Source organism: Strix uralensis, chromosome 19 (assembly GCF_047716275.1).
Source record: "Strix uralensis isolate ZFMK-TIS-50842 chromosome 19, bStrUra1, whole genome shotgun sequence".
NCBI lineage: Eukaryota > Metazoa > Chordata > Aves > Strigiformes > Strigidae > Strix > Strix uralensis.
In genome coordinates this window covers 14,322,699-14,350,088 of record NC_133990.1, presented here as the reverse complement: position 1 = coordinate 14,350,088, position 27,390 = coordinate 14,322,699, and the positions used below count along the sequence as shown (strand labels likewise).

Genomic DNA, 27,390 nt, shown 5'->3' with positions numbered 1-27,390 from the left:
GTAATGCAAACTGGCAGCTCTTAGACCACCATCTTTTAAAAAGCAGTTATCATCTGGAGTCAAAATAAGATGTGCTTTGACCCACAGTAAAGCTGGAGCAGAACAGTAGGCTGAACAGGTCTTCCGGCCACAGCACGGGTGTCTGACTTGCTATGGTGATCAGGAAGACAGGGTGGGCTCCTCACTAGCACCCACCCTCTGTGGGGGCACTGGTGGGGAGAGGGGAGCAAGCACCAGCAGTCTGACCTCGTCTGAACAGATCAGCATCTCTTGTCACTCATCTGCCTGACAGGGTTAGCTTTAAACAATAAATATAAAAAGCTAAATAAAATAGAAACTCCCTACTTTCAGGCAGCTTTGTGTCTCCCCTGGTGCCCCATTGCCCTGTCCCCCAGCACCCCCAGGAAATGCTGGGCTAGGGACCTGCTGGAGGACAGGGGCAGCACCACCCCATGGGACGGACACAGCAGTGAGACCCTCACCCACGCCACGAGCCCCCCTGGTTCCTGTGGATGACACTGGTGAGGCAGGTGCAGATGATGCAGGCACGGGCAATGCAGGCAAGGAGGATGCGAGTGGATTGTGTGGTCCCAGATGCGTGTCTAGGCAATGCAGGCAGGGATGTGGGCAAGCAGGTGGCTACCATGGCTCAGTGATGGGCTGCTCCTGTCAGGAACCCAAAGCATTCACCCCACACACCCAGAGAGCTGCTCTCCGTATGGATCTCCGAACGTCAGTGCCTCTGTCGAGGAGGTGGGCAGGGACATTGCTTGAGATTCACTGACTGGGGCCTGGCATACCCACTTCTTCGCCTAAGGTGGGTTTTTTTGCCTTTGCGAGGAGGGGCTGAAAGGGGAGGAGAAGGTCTGTACACCTGAAGATGTACTGGGGACAGGTCTTAACTTCATTCTGTGTCCTGACTTATTACGCCTCTGGAGTCTGCCTGGCTCTGAAACATCTGAATGTTTTTTAAATCCTGGGAGTGTTTTTTTTTCCCGCTAGGCAGAGCAAAGGGAAGCAGATCCAACTCCTCCATGGTTACAAGCCCAGCCTCTGTCCCGGCTGGCCACCGCTCCCTCCCACCACCGGTCCCTCAGCCATGCTGCGGTGGGCAACGGAGGGGCAGGCATGCTCTCAGCCTGGGGATGAAATCAAAGCCATTCCCTTTAGAAGCACACGGTTAGTCAAGAGATGTTTATTTTAATGTTTACAATATGTGTTTTAATCCGAAGAGCTGTTGCTATCCAGGAGGCAGAGCTTCACTGCTCTTCCTACACCGGGGCTGGTGGCACTGAAACAGCTTGCAAAAACAACCTCTACCCTTCGGAGATAAGCGAGGGTCACTCTTTGCTCCTCCACCCACAGCAGTGTGCTGTCATATTGCTGTTGACTTCAGCCTCTCTTGCTGTACTGAGAAACATAACGGAGTTTGCCAGAGAAAGGATTTTTGTGTGGTTTGTTGTTGGGCTCATTTTTCTTCTCTTGGCCAAGACTCAAGAATTTCCTGAGTAACTTTTCAGAGAATCCGCTCCAGCAACTCAACAGCAATATGCTCTGTTTGCTTTTTATATCATAAATAATTCTGAAGATCTGCCAAGGAGGAAGGGGGGAGGAAGCCAGGGAAAAGCGAAGTGATGGTGTGAGGAATGCCTTTTGGCAGAAGTGCCTGAGTGAAAAAACGAGTGCGTGGACAAAGGAGCCCTGAGAGCTGCTGGGACAACCGGCAAGTCCATCCCAGGGAGACTCAGCATCTCCGCTTTTACAGGCACGCTGCAGAGGACGAGCTCTGGGCTCCGTTCAAACCTTCCCTTTAAGGTAAGGCTTAAACATTCTTCTTAAAGCAAATAAAAACTGTTATTTAAAAGGTATAAAAACATCCAATAGTTAATAAGACTGCTAGTAAGACTGAATGCGTAGGTGGGACACTGGGCATCTTTCTAACAGGCTGAGTCAGTTAAGCTTGCGATTAAGCTTAGTGACTATTTAAAGGAGATAGTCTTTTTAACCTTACTTTGATGTGAAATAACACACAACTGGAGCTCAGTTTACAGCAGAGGTGTATTTCCAATGTTTCTCAGTGAGAAGAGAATGCAGTAGGTTCAGCTCAGCTTAGTATTTTAAGTAATCCAGCACATATGAAGAGCAGTGTAAGCTAAAGATTAAACTTTAAAAGTCTTCTGTCCATTTTACACTCTTAAAAATTCCTCTTGAAATACTGAAGGAGCAATGAAATTGGTTCTGCCACTTTTCTCCCAGCTGCCCAAACTCTGCAGCAGCGTGGTTGGGGGTCAGGCAACACTGAGGGGTGACGGAGAGGGGGGACATGTTGGGATGTCCATGATGGGTACCTGGTGTGGCTCTTCATCCCACCCAGGAGCCCCAGTGATGCATCAGCTTGTTGAGATTAATCTATATGACTATTAAAATGAAGGACAAACTGGAAACCTGCTTTAGCTGTGACACAAATCTCTTTTCAGTTGTGGAAATGTAGGTAGGTGACACACACAGTCTTACACCTTGCTTCTGTTAGGTTAAAAGGTGACCAAGCAATTGCAAGTTTAACTTCACAGTTTCCTCAGGGAAGTCTAGAGATCATTAGCACAGGCTGAATTCAATTTTTTATATGCCTGGATTTAGTGAGATCATCTACAAGAGAAAAATCTATTCAGAGTGATGGCAAAACAGCAGATTTCTGCCACTGCCGCGTCCTCCCGACGTGCCGTGCCAGTGCATGTGTTTGCAGTGTGTACCCAGGGAAGACCATTTGTTGCAGCTGCTTTTCCAGCATTTTGGTGCCTGCTGCCTCCTTGCAGCAGAGACATGCCTCTCCTGCAGACTGAATATAAATATTTGGAAGAAGATAAACTCTGTCTTGCCTGTCAGCACCGTGAGGCATCATCCCCCAAAGGGAACAGGACAGCATAAATCCTCCTTCCGTATGACATGAAGGTTTGAAAGGATTAGGTCTATAAATGCTCTGGTATTTCTACCTGAGACTTCACTTAAGAGATCAAGATCTTGTTTGAAAGCGTATTTTAGCTACATATGTGACAGCAGAGCAGTTTGGCTACGTGAGTGTAGCTCTTTCGTGTTTGGCTACTTAGTCCTTTTGCTCATGATTATTTTACTGATGGTTAATACGGACATATCTCATCTGCAGAACTTACTCTGACAGCCAGCTTTATGCCTACTTCTTTAAATTTCCACCACCAGCATTAATCCAGGCATCAAATCTTTGTTTTGCTTTGATCACGTTTTTTTAAGGACGCTGCCATGGCTTTTGGAGTAACACACCACTGCATGCTCACGGCTATCTGTTTCTCTCTTGTTTTCCATGAATATCCCCGACAACAACAGCTCTTCCGATGCACTTCTGAGAATTTGCTCTCTCGTAGCTCTGAGTTGCCTTCAGTCAACGCTGCTTTCCATATGAGCTCAGCTCACACCGGAGCCAGGAGTTGCTCAACACTTACTGGTGTGAAGCCTATAGCACATTAAAATTACATGCAAAAACATTTTGGTGATTTTAATTGACCATATTGTTGTCATTTCTTGGATATTAAAGCCTCACAAGATAATTAGGTCATGTAGTCTGATCTTCCATTTTTTATCTCCTAAGTAACTCCTCCCAGCCTTACCATGCTACAGCATGGAAGCATGAAATTCTGGTTATAATCAGTGTGTTACTTGTTGAGCTGCAAGGATTGGGGGTATGTCGAGGATGATGAGGTCTCTTGGTCCCTCGATGCTAGAAGCTGTGCTGCAGGGCTGGCTTGTGCTCAGCACATGAGGTCTGAGTTGCTTCAGCTCTCTCTCTTCAAGTAAAAGGAGAAAATATCACTGTGCACGTGCACAAGGACTGTGCGAATAAAAGCAGTCACTGCTGTTCTAGCTTTCGTTGTATTTGAAAGTAATTTTTTAAAAACCTGATTGTAGGTTCAAAGATGACCCTTCAGAGAAATATGAGTGTATTCCAGCAAACTAAAATTCTCTTGTGGAAAAATGTACTTATCAAGTGGAGGATGAAGATGCAGAGCTTTCAGGTAAGCTAAAAAATAAAAAAATAAAAGAAAAAAAGTGAGTAGCTAACCATTGAGAGTGGCCAATCCCTGCCTGTCCCTATACGCCAATTTCTTTTTGTAAAATTCAAAGTTAAAGTACTTTTAAAAAGTCTGACTGGTAGTGAACACTTTGAGACTTTACTATCTTAAATAATATTTCTGTCTTTTATGTGACATATGAGAGCACAGATGGGCTCTTTGAGCAGAGTAATTTACAGAGGTGCCAGGCACAATGCAAAGACCCTGTTAGTTAGCCGACATCTAAGAAACTGGTGTGACTGTCTCTTGTTTATATTCTAATCCCACAGAGAACATGCTCTTATACTGCTGTATTATTAAATTCTCTTCTCTGCTCTCCCCCTTCCCTAGGAGTGGATGCTGTCTCTGCTCTTTCTGCCGCTGACGTTCATAGTGGGCACGTTCATGATGAACACCCGCTACCCCGAGGTGCCTTACAGCTACCTGGGGCAGTTGGATGATCCCGCCTACGACGCCACTGGGGTCACCATCGCTTTTACACCCATCACTGTGACCACAAGGCAGATAATGAATAAAGTGGCCTTGAACTCTGTAATGACAGGTATGTTTTGCTTTTTAAATATTTAGCTTTGTCACTATTTAACCTATTATATGTGTTTTAGTGGTGTGTCTTTGGTCAGTAGAGAAAATTAATCCCACATTCTCCACTCTCAAAAATATTTCTTCTCTAGTATTTAAATCACTAGTGAAGCCAGTGTGTGCTTCTGAGCTGTAAAGCTCTGTCTTACCTGACATTCACTATGTAGACTAACACTGTTAAGTCACCTGGGTTCATTCTTTTGAGGTACGCCTCTTAACTGGTAAAGTGTGAAGTATTTAAAGGTGCCACCCTGACCAGTGAGGAGAACTGGAAAGAAAGAGTTGCAGTGCTGAAAAAATAGAATATATACCCAGTGCCTGTGCACGCATTTCCAGACCTACAGAAATTCATTGCAGTATTTTTATTACACACCACAGGTATAAAACTAGAGGCACTGGACAATGAGAAAGCCCTGGAAGAAGCCTGGATTTCAAATAACGATATTATTGGGGTTGTATTTAAGGACAACTTCTCCTATCGCCTCAGGTTTTCTTCTGGGAAAGTGGTTATTCCAAATGACAACTTTGGATATATAGGTAATACAAAATGAGAATTTATGGGTGGGTGGATGGCATGGATAGTTATCACTTTGTTGGAATAATCCATATATGTTAAGTGATGTAACGAACTGCTAATTTTTAAATTATTTTGTCAGTGGGCCACTGTCCATTTGAAGTTTCCCATAGTGCACATGCATGCTCATCATCAGCTTTTGTAGTGAAAACCAATTATATTTCACTGCTCTTTCCTGTGATGCCCTTAATCTTTCACCTCACCCTTGCAGACAACTGTTACAATTTCTCCTCGCACTACTGTCAGAGCCCAAAGTATTGGTACGCAGGCTTCCTGTCCCTGCAGTCCAGCATCGATGCTGCTATTATAGAGGTAAATCGAATTTATGAGCTGATGTAGGTGTCCTTTTATTTTAAACCTGGTCCAGGTAAAACAAATTGTTCTGCGGCAATAGCAAGGGACGGGCTTGTCAGAAAACCAAATATTTTAAAATACTCAGCCACCTGAGTATTATTGACAATGACAGTGAGAACTTGAATGCAGTTGGCAGTTTCTGCAGAAAATGACTGCTTTCTATTTAATTTTGGAGATTTGTACTAACTTTTGTTTCTCTTCAGAACGCTATTTCTCTTAAAGGCTAGGCACTAAGCGTAATACCGTTATTTGATTTAGAGTATTTCTCAGATACCAAGGAAAAGGCAATTCTTGCAGGAGACTGGGGTCTCCATAGTATGCACAGCTGCTGGATGACTTGGTTTCAAAGTCATGTCTGTCATTTCTTGTCTGTCTTTCCCAAATTGTTCCTCAGAAGTATACCAGGGTAGGGGTCATTCCGCCTGGCTGTGCACCTCCAGCTGCCCAGGCTGTTTTCATACTCGGGGAGAGAAACAGGGCCTTGGGGATTGCTAATCGTTTGTGTGTCTGGATCCTTACTTCTGGATGAGCTGAAGGATTTATCTCTCTCAGTAGACAAGGGAGGGAGTCTAGCTGAGGTGCAGACACACAAGTGAGTCAGATGAGCCTTTTCTACAGGGATTTATTGCATTCCTTGCTGATGTTTTCTCTAAAGCTGCATTTAAAAAAAAAAAAAATCTAGGGCCAATGAACCAGAAGGTTCCTTATATAAATAGACCTCACTGTAGAAAATAATTAAATACTGAGATGCTGACCTTGAATTCTTTTAGGTCGTGTCAAATCATTCTGTTTGGGAAGAAATGAAGTCAATTGCTGGTGTCCGTATGAAGTCCCGGAGTGTCATCTTCTCAATTACATTAGAGTACAGTTATTTCATGATTACTATCGTGATGTGCTTCTCTCCATTCATGTATTTCTTATCGATGAATGTTGTAAGAGAAAAGAAGAAGCTCAAAGTACTGATGAAAACAATGGGGCTGCAGGATATTGCATTTTGGTGAGTTCTTTTTTAACTAAAGGGTCTGTTTGCCAGAAATCAATATACTCTTGGGCATTTGTGCAATGAACTAAGTGAAAGGAGTTTATAAGTTTTCTCCAGTACTCTAAGGGCAATCCAGAAGGGTTGAGCATGGCAGTGGCATATTCTTCTTCCTTGGGTATTTCCTCCTAAGGTGGGTGATGCTATCTGTTCTGCCCAGAGTATGAATGAGTTGACCCTGGGGAATACTAAATATTTTAATTTAAAATGGTTCTGCCACGCAGATGAAGTCGTAACAGCAGTTCTTAATTAAACGGAAGCGTAATGCCACCTTTCCATCCTCAGGCTCTCCTGGAGTCTGCTGTATGCTGTTTACGTGATGGTCCTCTCCTGCCTGCTGACAGCTCTTGTGCTGCAGGATGTTTTCTACCTCAGCAGCTTCCCTGCGGTCTTACTGCTGTTTTTCCTGTATGGCCTAGCATGTGTAAGTCAGGTTTTAAACCAAATCGTCTCACCACATGATTTATTACTATGTTGATGAGCCTAAACATTACTCCACAGACTTTTTCACAGTGCCCAGGGCTGTATCCTTTGCATGGTCATACTAACTGAAATAGCTGAGTGGATTCTCTGACTCAGCAGCAGCAATTTGAATTGCAGCCTGAAGGTTTGACATTGGCTACAAAAGGCCTGATTTGAAACTCAGATCAACCCACTAAGGACTTTAGTGTATTTTATTACACAGACTCAGCTCACCAGTGATCTGTTTGCCTGGCAAATGGAAGTGCTGCTGTTAAAGATATTTAGTTCCTTCAGTGACTGAAGGAAACTTCTATTCTTACAGATCCACCTGGTTTTCATGCTCTGCTCCCTCTTAAGGAACCCCAAACTTGCCGGCTCCATGGGGTTCCTCATCACCTTTCTCTTCGGATGCGTGAGCCTCGCAGTGCTGATAGAAAATCTTCCCGAACCGTTGAAGTGGTTTCTCGGTCTCTTCTGTCCTTTTGCATTTAATGCTGGCATTGCAAAGGTATGGGGCAGGCATTGCAAAGGTATGGGGCACGAGCTCTGCAGCTGAACCTTCTCAGTAGTTTGCTGTCCGGGGCCCTCTCAGTGGGACAGAGAACTTTTTCTCTCAAAGAGTGGCAATAAAAGACCCTGCTGTACTTTGCTGATAGAGAAAGGCATAGGAAGTCATAGTCCTCATTTTAAAAGACCAGATTTTCCACATCTGTAAAATCTTCAGGTGCTTTTCATTCACATCCACGTCCTGTTTTGAAACATCCATGGGAGCTGAGCTGCTGTTGGGCAGCAAAGAGGGGCTCCAATGCCCCCTTCCCCTATTTAAAAAGCCGATGAATGCAAAGAAAACCACGGCCCTCATCACAAATAATCTGCTGTTGTGCTCTTCCATAACACCCACATGAACCCGAGGAAGTCCCAGCGAGCCCATCACTGCACACAACAGCACCATTATCCACCAGGGCCAGACCCAGGCAGGCGGGAGTTGACTCGGGAACATCAGCTCTTCACTGCCCGGTCATTCCCCTCTCACCGCAGTGACTCTTCCTGGCAACAGAGGCTGTGCAAATACAATTCGAGTTTTCTACTGTGGCCATCCTTACTCCATCCTCGCTTTGGATAATTCTGTGCAGTTTCCCATTTTTCTGTCAGTCATATCTCCATAACTCTGAGCGATGCTTTCTAGCTGCAGTTATTTAATATTTGATTTCCAGATATATAAAAAAATCTGCTTGGGAGAGGAGATTTCTGCACCAGCAGAAAAAGAAACTGAGTTTACTGCTAATTTGATGTATGGTTAAATCAATTACTACGTAAAATTATACCATCTTTGTCGTGACCCTGTCACATCAAGGGTGCCAATATCATGTTTCTTGAATGATTTTCTATAAAACTGTGATCTTTGCTGCTGCTTCTGGATTGTTCTGGAAAATTATGAATGAAAACATAAGACCTCTGCATGGAGTAATTTTATTTCCCTTCCTCATTAGAAAGAAAGGAAGAAAAATTGGTCAGTACTGCAGAAGATTTCTGGGTTAACAAAGTCAGTTGCATCTACGGTTTGATGGCATGTGCATAGTTTTCCGGCCTGAAAATTATTCTTCTTTGCCCTTTATTCCAGGTTTTCTATTTAGAAAAATATGGAATGGGTTTCTCTTTTTCTAACCTCATGGACGAATCATACTTTTTATTTTCGACTTACATTATGCTGGTCTTTGACTCAGTCTTGTACATGCTCTTAGCTATGTATTTCGACAAAGTTCTGCCAGGTAGGTGTGATTAATGCTTATGATCATTCTTTCTTCTTTTATACTTTTGATTTATACAGAATGCATGTAATAGCGCCTCAAGGAAATGATGGGCTGCTTCATTCTCTGAGTCAACAAAAATAGGTTTTGGACTAAAAAAAATTATTATATCACTGAGTGACTTCTCTGCCCCTGGCACACAGACTCGTAATTCCCAAATCAAAACCAACAAAGTATTTAGTGTTTTTTCTTTCTAATTATACTGCAGTTGAACTGTTTATGAGAAAATAGTGTAATAATGTGTGGGACAATATTTTAATTCATTAAGTAAAATACTGAATTCATTAGATATGGCCCTGAAGCCAACCTTCTTGTCTTGTCTACCCCAGCTCCAAACCTCTTTTTAACTGGAGAAAGTACCAATTCTGAGGCAGCCAAGTACTTATTAGAAATGTTTGGTCTAGGACGGAGTCTTGGTTTTGGCTTTGGTTAATGACAGGTCATCTTCTTTGCTTCCCTGTCAGGCAAATACGGCATCCCAGATCCCCCTTTTTTCTGCCTGAAGCCCTCGTACTGGGTGCGGAGCAGGAGAGGCTCCACCAGGGAGATGCCCAGAACAACAGCGAGCCCTGAGGAGCTCCTCGGTGATGATGTAGAGCCGGTGCCCTCCGAATTCATGGGGAAGGAGGCCATCAGGTTAAGAGAGAAAGAATTGTTATTCATGCTTTTGAGTTGACTAGCTTGGGTTTAATGCTCTCACAGATCACTGCTTCTGCCATCAGCTTTGTTTTGACTTATCCAGGCAGTTTTTATGTTCATGAGTCTCTCGGAAAACACTTTGTTTCACAGAGAAAAACTAGAGATAAAATATAGATGAGATAAATACATAATTCAGGCTGGTCACTAATGGTGAAATGAAGATAAATTCAGATTAAAAAATAACTGGGTTTTTTGCTGTGGACTTTGTTAAACATCCATTAGCGACAACAAGGAGAATGCAGAGGGCAGCCCATTGCAAAACATCCATCTGTTGCAATGGGCTTGACCTTGTCTTTGTAAGGCTTGGTGCTCCCGTATTGCGTGCCGGGTAGTGATGTTCCCGCCTGTGTACAGAGCATGCCAAACCCTGCTGAATCTCAGGGTTGCCTCCCAGGACCTATTATTTTCATGCCATTTCTGACATTTTAAATTAAGGGCCATAAGAGTGAAAAAGGGCACCAGGGAAATATCTTTACAGGAATCTTGAAATAATACCCTCCTTACCTTCCTTTTAGACTCACCAATATTAAAAAAGCATATAAGAAGAAGGACAAGAAGACAGAAGCTTTAAGAGGTATGAAAGCTGTGATATTGATTCCTGTTAGGATGAGGAAAAGCAGCTGTGCAAACATTTCAGTCAGTCAAAGAAATAAAAGAACCTTGCATTGCTTGAAAAATTATGTAAAATATTAATTGATATGACTACTATTTTATTCAGTTTTTACTCATTTTCCATCTTTAATAAGACTAAAGAGAAGAAAGATTTTTTTTTTCCTATTGTTTTATTTATGTCTTTTCTGCTAAATACAGAGCAGCTTCTTATGCCTTTAGTTAAAGTTTTGCAGAACTTTGCCCACGTTGCTTAACGCACTTCTGGCTAATTATTGCTGCTTAGTTCTTATACTTCTTGACTTGTATTGCCTTCGACAATGAATTAGAGGCAAGTCAAACCTCATTTCTTCCCAAACTTGATGTTGTTTTCATTCTAGGTTTGTCTTTAAATATTTATGAGGGTCAGATCACTGCCTTACTCGGTCACAGTGGGGCTGGAAAGACAACACTGTTAAACGTGCTCAGTGGACTCACTTTGCCTTCTGAAGGTAGGATGGCAAACGGTGGGATGGGGTGGGCTTGATACAAAAGCTATAAAGACCAGTTCATTCCACCTCATCATGTTTATTCCTGTAAACAGGGTCTGCAACAATATACAACTACAAACTGTCTGAAATAGGAGATAGGGAAGAGATTAGAGAGATGATTGGCATTTGCCCACAATTCAACGTACATTTTGAAGTCTTAACGGTGAAAGAAAACTTGAAAACTTTTGCAGAAATCAAAGGCATCAAGTCCAAAGATGTTGAGCAAGAGGTAAGTGTGTGTTCCCCTGAAACGCATCACTGCACAGCAACACGAGGCTGTAGGCAAACCCCACGTTTCAGTAAAGGCCCCTTTTGCACTGGGAAGCTCAAAGGGTCCACCTGGCTGTGTCTTCTGAAAATTGAAGCTGGTGTTGAGCTTTGACCAAGCAAGCTTGTGGGCTTGATGCAACCACAGCGATTCCTCTGCTCAACCCGAGGAGACGATGGCATGTAGCAGCCCCTGCAGTGGAGTGCTGGTGGTGGTAGATCTCGGTACACGCTCTTAGAAACTGTGCCTTCAGTGCCAGCCAGATCTCCTTCAGGGCTAATAAAGGGTGGAAGGACAACTGGTGCTGAGATTAGCTATTATTTAAGGCATCCTTGTGCCGTTCTAGGTGCAAAACATTTTGGAACTGCTGGATATCAGTAATATTCAAGACACCCAAGCTGAGAAACTGAGTGGTGGGCAAAAACGGAAGTTATCCATTGGAATAGCCATGCTTGGAAAGCCCCAGGTAAAGCAGCAAGCACAGCTCTGTAATATAGGGAATATTCAGGTTCAACATAACTAAAACCTTATGCATGTACTTGGCTACAAGTTCGTGCATGATTTCAGACCTCTTTAAAGCACTCATAATTATTAAAATTAATAAATCTAATAATTCCATTTCATTAAATTCATAACCCATCTTGCTAGTCTAGTTTTAAAGCAGATAGATAGTTCCCTGACCTCTGCACAGCTCCCAGAAGAGCTGCCTTTGTATAAAAGGTGGCTTGGGTCTCTTGCCTTCAGGACCTGGGGCTTTCAGGGGAACACCAAACCCAAAAGATGTGCAATTGCTTCAGCAATGAAGAATGTCTGATTTCATCCTTTCTGCAGGTTTTGTTCCTGGATGAGCCAACGGCTGGGTTGGATCCCCTTTCCAGGCACCAGGTGTGGAGCCTCCTCAAGGAGCACAGAGCTGGGCGGGTGATCCTGTTCAGTACCCAGTTCATGGACGAGGCCGATATCCTCGCAGGTGAGCACAGGCTCAACCTGTAGCATCTCTGCAGAATAACCTTGGAGCAGAAATCCCATGTGAAGTTCAGTTGCAAAAACAGTTTTGAGTGACTGCTCTACAGTAGAAATTCCTTTGGCTTTTTCTTTCTTTAGACCGCAAGGCTTTTATCTCACATGGGAGGCTGAGGTGTGTCGGTTCTTCTCTGTTCTTGAAGAAAAAATGGGGGATTGGCTATCATTTAAGGTACCTACTTCAGCCCCAACTGCTGTCTGGGAACATGCATGTACAAGGAGCCACCAGAATGACTGTAAGGGGGGAACTGTAGAGCAGATGTTGTCAAAACAAGAAAATTAACTGAATTAAAGTGCTGAAGCAGCACTTTACTCCAGAGTAAGGAATGGATAAAGTATGCTGGAGTTTTCTTTTTATGCATAGTAGCAAATATAATGGTGGTTGTTGTTTGTTTGGGTTGGTTTGGGTTTTTTTTCAAAACTAAGCATCTGTTTCTTTTCAACTGAACAGGATCCATGTCAGTGAGTCTTGTGACTTAGAGAACGTGACATCTGTGGTTAAACAGTACATCCCCAATGTCATATTCTCAGGACACAGTCAATATGAGCTGAGATATAAACTGCCATTAGAAAACGTGACTAAATTCCCAGGTAACGTATATTAAAATAATAGAGAATTGTCTATCGAGAAAAAATAATCACAGATGTGGGGAAAGAGAAATGAAAAGGGAGATTTTCTACAGGAGCCACATAAGGACTTTAGAACTGTTGCATTTTGTTTTTCTCTCCACAATTTTAACATCCATACATTTAAGATCAAAATGTACAACAAATGCTTTTCTACTGTTTGTAAGGAAAAACCTAGCAGGCTGAACTGGGCTACATGTGTTACTGAGAGTTTATTTTCCTTTCTGTTAAAAGAGAAGATAGTGACAAGAGAAAACACCATAAAACCAGTACCACCCCCCACCTGCAGTGGCACCAGGCAGACCCTCACACACCACACATTCAGTGTGACAGTCCCACAGTCCCACCACCTCAGAGGATGCATGGCCTGAAATGCTGGTGCTAAGTAGAAAAGTATCTTCAATGAGCTATGTATGGATCTGGCAGTTTTGTGTTCCTCCAGACCCTTTGTTTCCTGGCAGCTTGCTGCTTTATTGTGTTCCCTATCACTGGAGATGCTTCAGTCAGGTTGACTCAGCTGAACCAAAGTCTGGTCTGAAGATACATGCTCATGTTTGAAACCTTGAAGGCACTTGTATTATCTCTGTCCTGCAGATCTGTTCAGTGGCCTTGACAGCTGCTCTGACCAGGGAATTATCAATTACGGAGTGAGCATGACAACCTTGGAGGATGTCTTCCTGAGACTGGAAGAAGCCACAGCGGATCGAGAAGGTACAATCATGGCTCCAAATACACAATCTGCAGCCAAAGAGAACAGCTACTTTGCAATAACCCCTGAACATGCCTCCAACAGTTGATTACTAGGTGGCTCCTGATTTTTCACACATTACAACATAGAAGCTGGTCTTAGACATAAACATGTACATGGAAAACTCTTTGCAGATGAGCACGTCCTTGGGGAGGAGTGGGCAGAAGCAGGACCACGATGTCCCGACGAGATGGAGCCAGGCTCCCTGCTGCTCTCGGACACCAGGAAGGAGGCAGTCAGTGGCTTGGCTCTCTGGAGGCAGCAGGTCTCTGCCATAGCATGGGTGCACTTCTTAAAGCTTAAGAGTTCGGTGAAAAACCTGCGGTCAATGTAAGTACCAAAGTGATTGTCCCTTTCAGAACTGGAACTGGACACAGTCACAAAGGGGGGACAATTTTCACACCCTTGTTTCAATGAGCTTTTGAATTAATTGATATCAGGTCTTGGCTATGAATGATCTTGGTAATCTGCACTCAGTGGAGAGGAAAGCTTCTTCCTTTCCAGTGCCAGTAATATAAAATCTCCTTTTTGTACATTTTCATTTCTATACAGAGTGATTTATGCAAGGGAAACCAGTTTTCTTTTTGAACAAAAGAATCATTTAGAAACATTTTAATTTCAGATGGAGGAGGAAGTTTTAAAATAAACTAGTGTGTACAGAGAGAGGAGAGAAAAATATTCCTTTCAGACTTTCTCTTTAATTGTTTTTAAACCTCTCTCAGGTTGCCAGTGTTTGAATTCATTTGGTCCCATTGGTCTTCAAGCTGGCATTTCCTGGTGGGGCACAAGAAACAGAAGGGAGATGCTGATTTATGAAAAACTTACATCTTAAGGAACTCAGGCTTTTCATGGCCCTAAAAAATTGAGCACTCCAGACCTGAAATCCTCTCCTTGCTAAATTTTGAGGGCTTTTGTGAATGGTCAAGGTTTGAGACTTCTGAAAATAAAACTGCCAAAACTTTTTAACAGAAAAAGCATTGGGTAACCTGAATATAGTACACCATTCCCAATACGCAAATGTGTTCTGCTGAATGTCTGTTTTCAGAGTGTTTATTCATCTCTTTCTTAATGTAGTTTGCTGCTCTATGTGGTTTTTCTGCTTCCTCTGGTTTTGCAACTGGCCCTGGTTGCTGCCTGGCAGAGTGTGAGTGCTTGGGAGCTCTCGTCTGCACGGTATTTCTTGCCCCTGGGGAAGACGGCTCACTCGGAGATGACCAGCCTCCTGGTCCACAACAACACGGGTGAGGGGAATGAGCCATTCCTCATCTTTTTCTATTCTGGGGGTTCTTGCTGTTGCAAAGGAAAACAAGTGAAAGAGCAGATGGTTGTGGGATATAAGGGTTCTAAGGGGTCATGAGGGTTTTCGTGACAGAAGACCGTAAGTATCGTCATTTTTAAAGGGTTGTGAATGAAGCCCACTTTGGCTTCAGCAGCTGGTGAGATCCTGATGCAATGATGTGAAAAGGAATATCGTAGCAGATGAGATTGGAAAGCATGCAGTTCTTTCCCTGCTCCGAATCCAGACCTCTATCCAAACAATTTCTGCATTTTCAGAGTGTGGGATTCTCAAACCAGGCACCACACTCACTAATGCTGAGTCAAATTAATGGTCTACTTCGAGTTTTACCTTCAACATTCCTACATTCCACTTGAGTGGATTCTACTTTGTTATTTGACCACAGTATGATGCTGTTGGCTTCATCAGACCATCACAAAGGAGAATACATTTTGTAGCAACTCAGCAAAGGCGGAAAAAATGACAGTGTGAAAATTCAGTTAATGAGACTGAAATCCGTTCAACTTCACAAAAATGAATGTGCAATGATCCACCACATATGTGCTGTCTGATGTCCACGGTTATTAGACTTTCTCTGTTTTTGTTCGGTTGTCATGGATTTTTTAAAAAAACCAAACCATCAAAGACTCTCTTGCTATTCAGTATTACAATTCCTCTGTGTTTGCCTTTCACATCAGGCACAGGCATTGAAGACTTCATCCACCTGCTTGAGAGCCAGGATCTCACAGTGGAAATAATAAGCGAGGAAAATATCACAGAGGAGCTAAAACACAATGGGGCTATAAAAGTGTCTCGCAAAGGTCAGGTGAGGATTTTTGTTCTCCTCTTCCTGTTTCTTCCCAACAACTGAATAAGTGAAACGTCTCCATCAGCTCTAGCTGTGGGATGGTCCTATTGAATAAGGCCTCCAGGTACAAAGATCTGGAAGTGTTTTAATCAGTAAACTGCATGCTAGAGGAGAACTTACCTCCCTCATCCTCCACCTCAAACTTTACATTTTTGTTTCACAGCTATACAGTCTTCCAATACTCACAATTTGGTTTTTAGCAGACAAGGCATAAGAAAAATTATTTCAGGCCTGGATTCTCCTAGTATGATTCTTTTCTACTGCTTCCCTGCAGATGAGGAAAGCCAAGATTTTTCATCTTGTTTTCTTGCTCTTTGAAGAGCTACAGGTTTACCGTGTTATGCCACATGGAGGCCATCAACTGCTTCCCGGTGCTTGTGAATGTCATCAGCAACGCTCTGCTGAGAGCCCTCAATTCCACCGTGCACATTCGGATCTGGAGTCATCCATTTTTCTCTGTAAGTGTCAGAGCCTGGCAGACAGAAGGTGTCAGAAAATAGTTCTTAAATCTTCTTAAAGTCTCAGTAAGCCATCAGATTTTAAGGGGAAGCCATGTGGGGCTGTCTGTACCTATAAACCCACCTTCCTCAGTGGTGGCTCTGGAACTATCATGTTTGACTTCAGGAAAACAGAAGTTATTTTTTCCTTGTGGGTCTCGAGGGCTCCTGAACCTCTGTTGGTGGCTGGAAGGGTTTCTTCAGGAGTTTTCTTATTCTCTACATCATGTTATTCAAGCTGTGGCCCATCAATTGACAGAGAGATGAAAGCTCACCACAAGCCTGAGATGGAGTGGGACCTGCACCGCCCATCTCTCCTCAGCAGCGGCAATCACTTTGCAGGGCTATGGTTTGGGAAAAACCTTCCTCCTGACAATATTTGGTTTCAAATCTCACTTTGTGTTCATACTGCCTGGTACTTCAGGAGACATGCGGTAAGATGAATTGTGGCATCTAACCATTACATTGCAGATGTTTTCTACAAACGCTTTGTTCTTCTGTTTTCAGATAAATGATCCACGATTCTGGGATTATTTTGTTGCTTTTTACCTCATTTATATGCTATTGTTATTCCCTGGTTTTCCTCCTCATTTTGCAATGGGCTACATGAAGGATTATAAGGTAAATTCCTTGAAATGGAGCAGATTTGGGGTGGGCAGAAGGGGTTACAACTGCATTGCCACAAGGACATTTGAATATGATGGGCAGCTTGAGGCATTTTTCTCTGTATTGCCATGAGCAGCTTTGCAGCCAGCACAAAATGCTAAAAGACAAGAAGAGGTGTAGTTTTACCCCAGTATTGCAATGGTAACAGCTTTTTGTTAGCTTTTTATTTCCTGGAGCCGTTTCTTTGGGTGCAGTTGGCCAACCAGGCACCAGCAATAAACTGCCCTTTGCATTGTGCCTTCCTAGGTAGGAGCTCGTGACCAGCTACGGGTCTCAGGGCTATTTCCCTCAGCGTACTGGTGTGGCCAGGCACTGGTGGACATCCCGCTGTGCTGGTTCCTTCTCTTCTCGATGTTCGGGCTTCAGTTCGCAATGAGCAACAAAGTTTCTGGAAGCATCAACTTCTTCTTTCTGGTACATCTCTTTCTGGCAGTTGCTGGTTCACTAGGGAGGGATTGGGGTAATATTTTGAGCATGTGTAGGGGTAACTGAGACACCATGGGTGCAGACTTCTGGGTCCCCAGATGCTTACTGGCCTTCTCCTTGTTTCATCTCTTATCATTTGGGTTTCCCCAGCTGGAAATAAAAGGCAACAAATCTTGCCTTAATATACTCCTTCACACTTAGCAGTAAAATTGTGGCAATTTCTGAATGCCCTGATCTTAATGCATGGTCATTTACACCAAACCACATTGCTATATATAGATTTCTGGTTGTTAGATCACTCAATTTTCTCCAATGAAAGCCCTTTATTTCTGTAGATCATGGGTACTTTTGGCTATGGAATTTCTATTGTTCTCTTCATCTACTTGATCTCCTTCATCTTTCGCAAAGGATGGAACTGTGATTTTTGGTCTTTTATCCTGATAGTGGTAAGTATATGGCTAAATAATGTGCTGCAGGGTTTACAGAAATGTATTTTGAGATCTTAAGGATGAACTAGAGGTCAAAACACCAAGTATAGATGCAGAACATAAATACGGGCATATGTTTTTTCTATATTAAATTCATGTCACTGTGTTCTGTTCCCACAATCCTGCCGTGGCACGGGGAAATGCTTGGATCCTACCCTGAGCTAGTGCAGGAATGGAGGCAAAAAAGTTATTTATCACTCTGTTCGACACCTCGCATCCAAGAGATGTAAGGTGTTTAGTCATCAGGTTAGACACAGATAGCCCGAGCCTGATGTGGAAGGAGATGGGTTATTTGGCATGAACCAGGATGGGAAAGAACAGGACAGCATCTCGTGCTTTGTTCTTCTGCCTGAAGCAGCCCTGTGTCTGGGAAGAAATTTCCCCAGCTGGCCCAAACCTGCAGCCTACCCTCAGGCAAAGATGGCTGAGGACCTCTTGAATCCTCACTGTTTCTCATCTTTATATTTCTTGTCCATTTTTAGAAATTCAACAGGGAATTGAAAAGGTAGACCCACACAATTTTTAAGATCAGTGAGGAGCATAACCCTTCCCATCAGCTAAGTTACTCTCTTGTTTTATTTTTAGGTATGCTTTGCTTCTTTTATTATCAGCAGAGTCATGGATTTCTTAATCGACACTAGCGTCTCCCTCTATGTTTTGTCTCTCTTGATTCCTGTGTACCCACTGCTGGGTGTAATGATCTACTGCCAGCAGGTAAGCAAGTGGTGGCACTGGGCAAGGAGCAGCACCCCACCATAAAACACAACCATGTGTCCTTGGGAGCAAAGTCTGGTGGTAACCACATGCTGCATTCTGGGAATGTTCATTAGTTTCCTCTTACGGGTGGGATTTTCCAAATTGCCAGAGCACACCATTTCAGATCAGATCTAATTTTTCCAGCTGCTCACTATGGCTAGGGGCTACTTCTCATGCAGTTGAGCTGTGACTGTAGATTAGGTAAGCACTCTTATTTCTTTCCATGCAGAGTCAAGCAACTTGGCTTGAACAATCATAAGAGAAAATTTGAAGTTACACATCTGACTTTGCATGGAAACTGGGTGAGAATTAAGAATGCTCACAAGGTGCTTTACTCTGTCAGCTGAGAGTGGTCACGGAAAATCAGCTAAGAATTTAACAAAACCCTCCAGCTACGTGCAAGCCATAAATGACTTAGGAGTGAAGTCCAAATAGAAGAGACGACTCCTCCGTCCTGTGCCACTCACCTCCCTCTCCTCTGCTGGGACATCAAAGCAGAGGAGACCAGATATTTTCCTGTGATAGGCCCTCACCCCCAGAAGGAGAGTCTGATACAGGTACTGAGTGCCGTGACATTTTCTGATATAGAACTGGAACACCCAAAGTCAAACATCTGTATTTGTTCATCTGTATGGTGAATATTTTGGGTGAATCAGAAGATTTTGTACATTTTCAAAGCATTTGTTGTTCACTTTTAACCCTTCCAAAATTAGCCATCATTACAGGTCTTCATTATGTTTTGTTTTCTTATTCTTACAGATTTTTATAGAAGATGCTGAGGTATTTGGTGTAACTCCAAAGAATGATGTGCTAATAGCTGTCTTTGCAGTAAGAAAACATCTAAGATTATTTTTGTTTAGCAACGTGTGTCTCCTAAACCCCATCCTCAGTTATGAGGAAGCAGGCAAGAACCCTGAGCTCATTTCATGCAGAAGGAGGATCTTGGTGGGTCTGGATGACAGATTGCCCCTCTGTGCAAAAATAACCTCGCTCCTTTGAAACGGGGAAGGGAAAATGAAATAAGCCCAGATCACTTAATGCTGTCTTGTTATTTTATTAATTGTGTTTTTCTTCCACCATTGGTATGTTGTGCAATATTGGTAAGTGGTAGTAGAGTTCACAGCCTCCAGGATTACCCTGAGTTTAGATGTTAGTGGACTATTTTCACATACCGTGTTTTTCCCTCACATATTTTATACCACTGCCACCACCTTCTCAGTTTCAGCTGTAGTAGGATAGAAGGCAAGGCTGTTAATGTGGCAACCTCTTTTTTTCAGCCTTATATCCATTCTGTGGGTTTCATTTTGCTTCTTCGATATTTGGAGATAAAATATGGAAGAGCAGTTCTGAGAAAGGACCCAATATTTAGGTTTGTATAAACATACATGCACCACAGGCACATGCGAGACCTAAACTCCTACCGTGCTGCTTTTCCTTGAAGACAACATTTTGATCAGATATCATTGCCTTTGTGTCCCTATTTTTAAATATTTTTTTTTAATACTGGTGATTTTTTTTTATAATTAGAATAGCCCCGTAAATACTACAATGCTATGGTAATATAAATCAGCCCTCAAGCTTGTTAGTACCTCCACACAGTGTTGCCTGTGCTGTGTGGATGTGCCAGCTTGGTTCGTTGTACAACACAGAAAGATTATAAATATATTATAAAAACCCAAACCCAAACCAAAACAAAAAAACCCACAAGGAACATTGAACCAGAGGGACATTCACTCTTGGTCTATCCAAAATGCAGTGTTGGAGAACAAGGGTGAAGAACTAAATGCTAAGATGGATCTGGTGGGTTTGTAGGATTTCCCCAAGAAGAGAAAGCAGCCACCAGCACCACGAGGAGCTTGAAGAGGAAGATGAAGATGTTAAAGCTGAAAGAGCAGCAGTGAGAAATGCCATAGCAGCTCTGAGTCAGGAGGGGGTACAAGTAAGTGTTGACCTTCTCGTTTTATTTTATACCAGTATTAAAATACCACTATAGTAAAACACCACTGGTAAAAACCAAACCACCAAGTATCAATAAGTGCAGGCCAGTGCTCTGGCTGTATTATTCTCACTGGGAAATTCCGACTCCCAAGCGTACAGTGTGGGTCCCATCAGGATAGAGAAGAAAGCTGTTAAGAGGAACGTGGACAATCAAGTGTCCTGTTACACCTCATATTCTCAGTGAACGTATAAAATAAATTCAAAGATCTTTAGATTTTCTGCCTTTTTTAATGGAAAAATATTACTGAAGGATTAACACTATCTAATATAATAGACTAATCTTCCTCTGTCCTCCTCGCTTTCAGAAATCTGTCATTATTGTCAGCAATCTCTGCAAGGAATATAAAATAAAGCAAGCTGGTTCAGTTTTTAAGAAGAAGAAGAAAATGGCCACTAAAAATATTTCCTTCTGTGTTAAAAAAGGTGAAAACTGGAACTGTTCTTCTAGACCTATTTTGGACCCTCAGTCATACCCAAAGAGTTAATTTTCTGCAGATTCTCAGTTATCTGAGCAAGGACATAAAGGTCAAATCTATTTGCTCTCTGGTTAAGGCATGCTCGGTCTGTGGTTGATGTGTTAATGAACAACGTGATGTAGATGCATCCTATTAGTTACCTTTGACTCTCCGTTATCTAAAATAATGTAGCCCCCTCTCTCCAGGATCCACTTCAGCAGTGGCTTCTGAGACACCTGGGAGCAATATTCAGACTTGCAGCATCAGTTAGAGTTGAAACATTATGGGCTCTCAGAGCATATATTTATACTGTTTACTTTTATACGATCTTTGATATTAGCATGCTCTCTTTTACATTTTTTTCCTTTGTGGGACTGTGCTCGATCTATTTGTTGAATGGGAAATATTACTAAGAAATTGTATGTATTGATTCCAGGAGAAGTATTGGGACTTCTGGGGCCCAATGGAGCTGGTAAAAGCACAGCTATCAAAATGATTACTGGAGAGACAACACTGACTGCTGGGCAGGTAGGAGGCATCTGGAGAAAAGGGATAGATCCATGATAAAAGTGTAAGTGCAAACCTTGCACCTAGGCTAAGCTAAGATTTTTTTTTTTTTTTTCAAAGCACTATTAGCTATCAAGGTTTTATCTGAATTGATTGTGCTATTAAATTAAATAATGTATTAATAAAAAAATATTGTGAGTTACTTCTAAGTTTGACAAGCAGTTGCATCTGCCCTAACTGGCCATGTAAATGAGGGTTTCTACCACCTCTCCCTTGCTCTTTGCGTTTCCTCACCTAAAACCCAGTGAAACCCATAGTCTTCCTCTGAACCGTACCCTTGTTTCTGGGCAAGGCTATGTGAGAGCAAAATGATCAGGCTGGTTGTGCAGGTGCTGATGAAGAGTGGAGATGGAGCAACCTCCCACCTCCAGGACCACGAGCCCGCCTTCCTGGGCTACTGCCCGCAGGAGGACCCACTCTGGCCGAACCTCACCGTGCACGAGCACCTTCGGGTCTACGCGGCCGTGAAAGGGGTGTGCAAGGAGGATACGGCTGCTGCTGTCAACCAGTAAGGATGGAGGGTGTTCCCAGGGGTTGGTCAATGTTTTATCCCTGAGTCCTAGGGCATGGGGAGGGGACTAGAAAGTCAAAATTCACTGTGAGTCAGAGGTAATCTTGAAAAAAACTCAGGAAATGGAGCTGCAAAAGTGATTTTGTGCTAAATGCTGTGATTGAGTGAGTGGGTTAAGAAAATCTCCAATTTGCCTAAGTGCATTTAGTGGGGATAAATTTGCCACTAATGTCCTTTTAAGTATGTTATCTTGGGAAGCATTTCTAAAATCTCTGATGTTATAGTTTGGCACTACAAGAAAGGGTGCTTAAGTACTGCCTGCTCAGCTGACACTGGCAAGGCGGAATGGATTTATAATGCTGTTGACACTAATGATGGGTTTAGAAAAGAGCTTGTGGCTTATTCAGTACACTTTGCTTCAAATATTCACTTACATTTTAATAACACAATAAATGTTTAATGAAAACAAGCACGAGTCAAGAGCAAGGGGAAGAAAGTTTCTTTTTCTTATCATTTTGGGAATCCTTGATGAGGGTGTTGAGTTGGGAATAACAAAAATGTTCTTTTTTCACTTGTTCCCTTTCCCCACAGGATAGTGAATGCTCTGCAGCTTCAAGACTATTTAAAAAAAAAAACCAGAAAATTATCTGCTGGAATAACCAGAAAGGTATGGGGTTTTTTTACCTATAATGAGCACTGCAATGCTCATAACACAAATCAAGAATCCCCTTTGTGAGCAGAAGGGACCTACCTGTGCCCTGAGTTACCCAGGAGAGCATCGTGTTGTCTCCCATGGTGGTGTGCTGGAAACTAGCTTTTTCCAAAACCACATTTCCTATAAATCAAGTGAGGCTCTCTGCAGCTCTTTGTAGACAAAGTGTTAGGGACTGCAAGAGATTTGACTCGAACCCCTTTCCCTGTCATAGCTGTGCTTTGCCATGTGCATGCTGGGCAACCCCGCGGTCCTGCTCCTGGATGAGCCGTCGACTGGCATGGACCCCAACGGGCAGCGCTGTGTCTGGTGAGTAGGACCTCAGGCACTGTGCCACCACGGTGGTAAAGGGGTTGGAAGCCAAGAGTAGATGCCTAAGGTTAGGTAGAGAGTGTTTTACCCCATCTGCTGTTAGTGCTGCTCATCACGTGCCAATGGTTTTACTGGCAGCTCCATTTTCCTGGTTCTCTCTAGCTAAAGCAGGAGCAAGGAGAAAGAAAACCTATTTTACCTTCACCCTTGTTGCAAACTTGAGGACAGTCATGTATGGGATTTGGAAGAATTCATAAAGGGACCTTTTTTTTTTGTTATTTCAAAGTATTACCATGTGCACATCAGTTTAAAGTTGCTGTATGTAAAAGCTTTCCACTTGTTTTTAGCGGAGAGGCATTTGGAGGGACAAAAGTATAAGAAAAAGTGTCTGATATTCCTAGGGATTGTTAACTTTTTCTTATTCCCCCCCCTCTGGTCCTCAGGAAAATGATTCGTGCTGCCCTGAAAACCAAGGAGACAGGAGCCCTCCTGACGACGCACTACATGGAGGAGGCGGAGGCGGTGTGCGACCGCGTGGCCATCATGGTGTCCGGGCAGCTACGGTGGGTGGCAGCGTGGCCAGCACATGGCTGAGCTGGGAAACAAGGGCTTCTCCTCCAGCCTCACCCACCTGAGCCCACCACCAGGGGCTTTAGGAAGGGCTCCCCATGATTTCCCCAGCAGTACAATTTGGGAAGGAGCAGATGGTGGGGCACAAATGGTTTTACACTGACATCTTTTCTCTTTTTTCCTCCCTCCCCTGCAGATGCATTGGCTCCATTCAGTACCTGAAGAACAAGTTTGGCAAAGGCTATCTACTGGAAATTAAGGTCAAGGATCCAGAGCACACTGATCTTCTCCATGCTGAGATTTTGAGGATTTTCCCAAGTGCAGCCCGTCAGGAGCGGTAACTATAAAATATGGGATGAACAGTGTTTTCAACACTACCTCATCCCTAAAAATGTACCAGATGGACAGACACAGGATCTCAGCTGGAGAGGGATGAACAGCTCGGAGTCCCTGCTTCGGGACCTGATTTGATCATTTCCCCACATCCAACCCTGTTGTGATCCCTGCAGCAAAACGTCCATACATCCAGCTCATAGTATGACATAAAGTTTTGATTGCAGAACCTCAATACAGAACAAGAAGCAGTTTTTCTTCTTTTTCTTCAAGGTTTCCCTCTTTGTTAGTCTACAAGGTCCCAATGGAAGATGCACTGCCCCTGTCTCAGTCTTTCTCCAAGCTAGAGGAAGGTAAGAACAAAACAAGTTGGCCTTTTGAAAAGGTGGAACAGGCTGCTAATTTTTGGCTCTTTCTATTTCTCCACAGCCAAACGAAACTTCAACCTCGAGGAGTACAGCTTCTCCTTGAATACTTTGGCTCAGGTGATTTTAAGGCTAGACATGCTGTAGAGGCTTGAGCAGGAACAAAAGCCGCAGCGAGACCTGGGCCAGTGCAGTGGCAGAAGGCTGCTCCACCAAAAAACTGCCTGGGGGTGGTGGGTGAGGGCTCCTCTACTGGGAAAGTGGTGAAAAATGGTTTGGTTTTTTTCACTGCTGGGATTTAGCATGGTGGGAACAAGCCTAGGCAAAGTGTTGCTGCCTGACTCCACTCACCCGTGACAAGCCTACAGCACCGCCAAGGGATGGATGCCCTTGGTAAGGTGCCCATGGCCAGTCTCTATGGTTGCTCCTGAAGCAGCAGGTTATTGCTGCTTGGACAAGGCTGGTGGCAAAGATGAGGCACACTTATGGCAATCCATTGGTGGGTAAAACCTACTCTACAGATACACCTATGGGCAGCCAGTGCCTCTCAGCAGGTTGTACCGGGGAGTACAGGAGTCTCAGCTACTGTATATGTGCTCCCCACATAAAGCTGCTGCACAGGCCTCTCAGAGAGGCTGCAGAGCTGTACCTCCTGTAAAGGAGCATCACAGTGTCTAGGGAAAGTCAGAGAAATAATCAGAGTTTTACCTTGCCCATTTCAGGTGTTTTTGGAACTCTCCCGAGAGCAGGAAAAGGGTGATTTTGATCTCACCTTGGATGGGACTTTCGAATGGAAACAACTTCAGCAGGAGGACTGTTAAAGATCTAAGATGCTCATTTACACATTACTCAGTATTAAGCTAACTGATGTGATACTGCACGTATTTACTGCCATTATCAGCGTACCACGAAGTGGAGGAGCAGGCTCTGCCTTTCCAGCGAGCATTGGCTGAGGGCTCCTCTCCCATGCAGAAGACATTTCACCTGGACTCTGCAGATGTCTACACTGAACCCTACCCCAAGTTGCATTTCCAAGGCCTGGTTGATGAAATAGTGCCTGCACTGGCGGCAGCTCTTGTCAAGCAGAGCAGCATGCAGCAGAGGGACAGAAAGGTTTGTAGAAAGAAAGGTCATAACCCATCTCTGGGGATCGAGGCTATACTTTGCTCGGTGGATCTGGGTGCATCGGGGAATCTGCCAACCTTCTGGGCTCCTCTCCGACCACTGTGTGGAACTATTTTCCTACAATGTGTTTAAATACACCTTATTGAAATTTGCGCTCTATTTTTATACCCTTCCAATAAATGTCTCTATAGAAACTGCGGTTACACCCTCATATGTCATTATTGCTGTGGACCATCAGGAACAGCTGAGCAGCTCAAAGTCCTGCCCTGGGGATGGAGGTGGCTGCAGAGGGTGCAGGGCTGCTGGCCAGGCAGTTGTAGTCCCTCATGTTTGCTATCTCTGGCAGCCTGGCTCGGCGAGCATGCTCATCCCTGCCCTTCACCCATGCTGGGGTGAGTGGTTGTCACTCCTTCCTCTGGAAACCAGCCTGGGGTGCTCATCCTGGAGAATAGAAAGCTCTGAGGAGGCCTTATTGCAGCCTTCAGTACTTAAAGGGGGCCTATAAGAAAGATGGGGACAAACTTTTTAGCAGGGTCTGTTGCGATAGGACAAGGGGTAATGATTTTAAACTAAAAGACCGTAGATTTAGCTGAGATATAAGGAATACATTTTTTATTATGAGGGTGGTGAAACACTGGCACAGGTTGCCCAGAGAGGTGGTAGATGTCCCATCCCTGGAAACAGTCAAGGTCAGGTTGGACAGGGCTCTGAGCAACCTGATCTACTTGGAGAGGTCCCTGCTCGTTGCAGGGGGGTTGGACTAGATGACCTTTAACAGTCCCTCCAAACCTAAACTATTCTATGATTTTCCTCCTGATGACTCAAGCACACGTTATCCCTGTGCCCAGCTCACTTGCAAAGGTTAAAACTCTCACGGAAAATACCAAGTCCAATTCTCTTTATATAATCTGCAGCGGTGGCTGTGTTGCAATCGCTGCTTGTGTACATTCCCCACTCAGCTTCAAAACATATTTTGGCAGTCGGAGGACGCATATTTAGAGAGATCATGATTATTTCCCTCCTGGTTGCACAACAGTTCCGTTTCTACTCTCCACCCCTGGGAAATGTGTAAGTGAAATCACTGAACACTTTGGTCACCTGTTCATACACTCAGCTCTGGGAAATGGGAACTCAGTGAAAGGGAAGAGTTTTATTCAGTGCCCAGGGGATAGCGGTGATGGAGAACTCGAGCCGTGAGCTTCCTGATAGAATGAGAGTTTATATAATCCATTTCTGTTGGGGGGTTTTTCATCACCATGTTTTGGTTTGTGCCTCTGGAGATGCTGCTGGTGAGAAGGGTCCCTCTGTTGCGGTGGCTGCTGGTTTGAGGGGACTTGTAAAATACCTCTCCTCTGCTGTTCGTATCTCTGCTCTTACACGCAGACCCTCACTTCTTTAACTGGGAAATCTCTTTTCTATCACACAGCGTGAGGGATCCAGGTCCCTTTGGAGGTCTTTGAACGATGTAAAGACACAAACAGTAATAAAAAGCCCCAGCAAACACGTCCTGTCCCAGAGAGAGCATCTCTGGGAGTTGGAGAGGGGAAGAGGAGTGCACTGGGATACAGGGAAGAGAAGAAAGCCGAAAGCAGGACTGAGGTGTGAAATCTTGCATTTCCTTCTCTGGGGTGAAGAGCATCTCCTGCCTTGGCTATTCCTTCCAATGCTACTTGCAGAGTTGTTTCTTCTAAGTGATTACCACCAACCCCCTTCACCCTCCGCTACCACAGGTTTGATTATTCTCCGTGTTATTTGGGGCTTTTCATTGCAGGGGAAGATGAAGAAAGCAGAGCTGCCTCCCTTGTCTCTTGCACAAGGAGGAGAAGGAAAAAGACCCACCGATAGTCCCTCAAAGATGACCTGGTTGGAGTTGGAGCTTTGCTTCAGCCTGGAGGAGAGAGGAACAAGGCTCATGGCATCGCCAGCACACAGTCAAGATTTCCAGGTCCTGGCCTGTGGCCAGTGCTTGGAGAAAGGGGTTCTGTCACCAGCACAAAGCGGAGCTTAGCTGGCAAGAGGGAATGAATAAAAGTTCTTAAAAAGTT

General features: G+C 43.8%; 1 protein-coding gene across 7 annotated transcripts; it reads left to right on the top strand.

Annotated features, from left to right (window-relative positions):
* The first annotated feature begins 1,378 nt into the window (after nucleotides 1–1,378).
* Nucleotides 1,379–27,390, top strand: LOC141952011 (ATP-binding cassette sub-family A member 10-like). Of its 7 annotated transcripts, XR_012631529.1 has the most exons (42): nucleotides 1,379–1,815; nucleotides 3,937–4,043; nucleotides 4,431–4,641; nucleotides 5,058–5,216; nucleotides 5,465–5,565; nucleotides 6,378–6,604; nucleotides 6,932–7,070; nucleotides 7,431–7,616; nucleotides 8,730–8,877; nucleotides 9,381–9,552; nucleotides 10,131–10,189; nucleotides 10,605–10,715; nucleotides 10,808–10,983; nucleotides 11,369–11,488; nucleotides 11,854–11,992; nucleotides 12,127–12,217; nucleotides 12,497–12,636; nucleotides 13,267–13,383; nucleotides 13,555–13,750; nucleotides 14,495–14,661; nucleotides 15,395–15,522; nucleotides 15,885–16,022; nucleotides 16,569–16,682; nucleotides 16,974–17,141; nucleotides 17,489–17,599; nucleotides 18,227–18,355; nucleotides 19,157–19,225; nucleotides 19,675–19,766; nucleotides 20,210–20,336; nucleotides 20,701–20,818; nucleotides 21,287–21,378; nucleotides 21,747–21,925; nucleotides 22,520–22,595; nucleotides 22,855–22,949; nucleotides 23,396–23,515; nucleotides 23,719–23,859; nucleotides 24,129–24,208; nucleotides 24,285–24,340; nucleotides 24,943–25,333; nucleotides 25,537–25,737; nucleotides 26,772–26,944; nucleotides 27,117–27,390. XR_012631529.1 is itself a non-coding variant. In XM_074889004.1 (39 exons), the coding sequence occupies exons 2-39, from the start codon at nucleotides 3,945–3,947 to the stop codon at nucleotides 25,039–25,041; spliced, it is 4,833 nt and encodes a 1,610-aa protein (XP_074745105.1). In that variant the 5' UTR covers nucleotides 1,379–1,815; nucleotides 3,937–3,944; the 3' UTR covers nucleotides 25,042–25,530. The 7 variants fall into 7 exon arrangements, 5 of the variants coding, with proteins under 5 accessions (XP_074745105.1, XP_074745103.1, XP_074745106.1 ...); XR_012631528.1 differs by lacking the exon at nucleotides 25,537–25,737; XM_074889004.1 differs by lacking the exons at nucleotides 25,537–25,737; nucleotides 26,772–26,944; nucleotides 27,117–27,390 and having other exon boundaries at nucleotides 12,127–12,160; nucleotides 24,943–25,530.

Bases quoted from the DNA above. Each gene is read 5' to 3' on its own strand.
- LOC141952011 (XM_074889002.1), top strand. From the start codon at position 3,945: ATGACCCTTCAGAGAAATATGAGTGTATTCCAGCAAACTAAAATTCTC. The intron at 7,617-8,729 runs GTATGGGGCAGG...CCTTTATTCCAG, and splicing joins TTAATGCTGGCATTGCAAAG to GTTTTCTATTTAGAAAAATA. The intron at 16,683-16,973 runs GTAAATTCCTTG...GTGCCTTCCTAG, and splicing joins GCTACATGAAGGATTATAAG to GTAGGAGCTCGTGACCAGCT.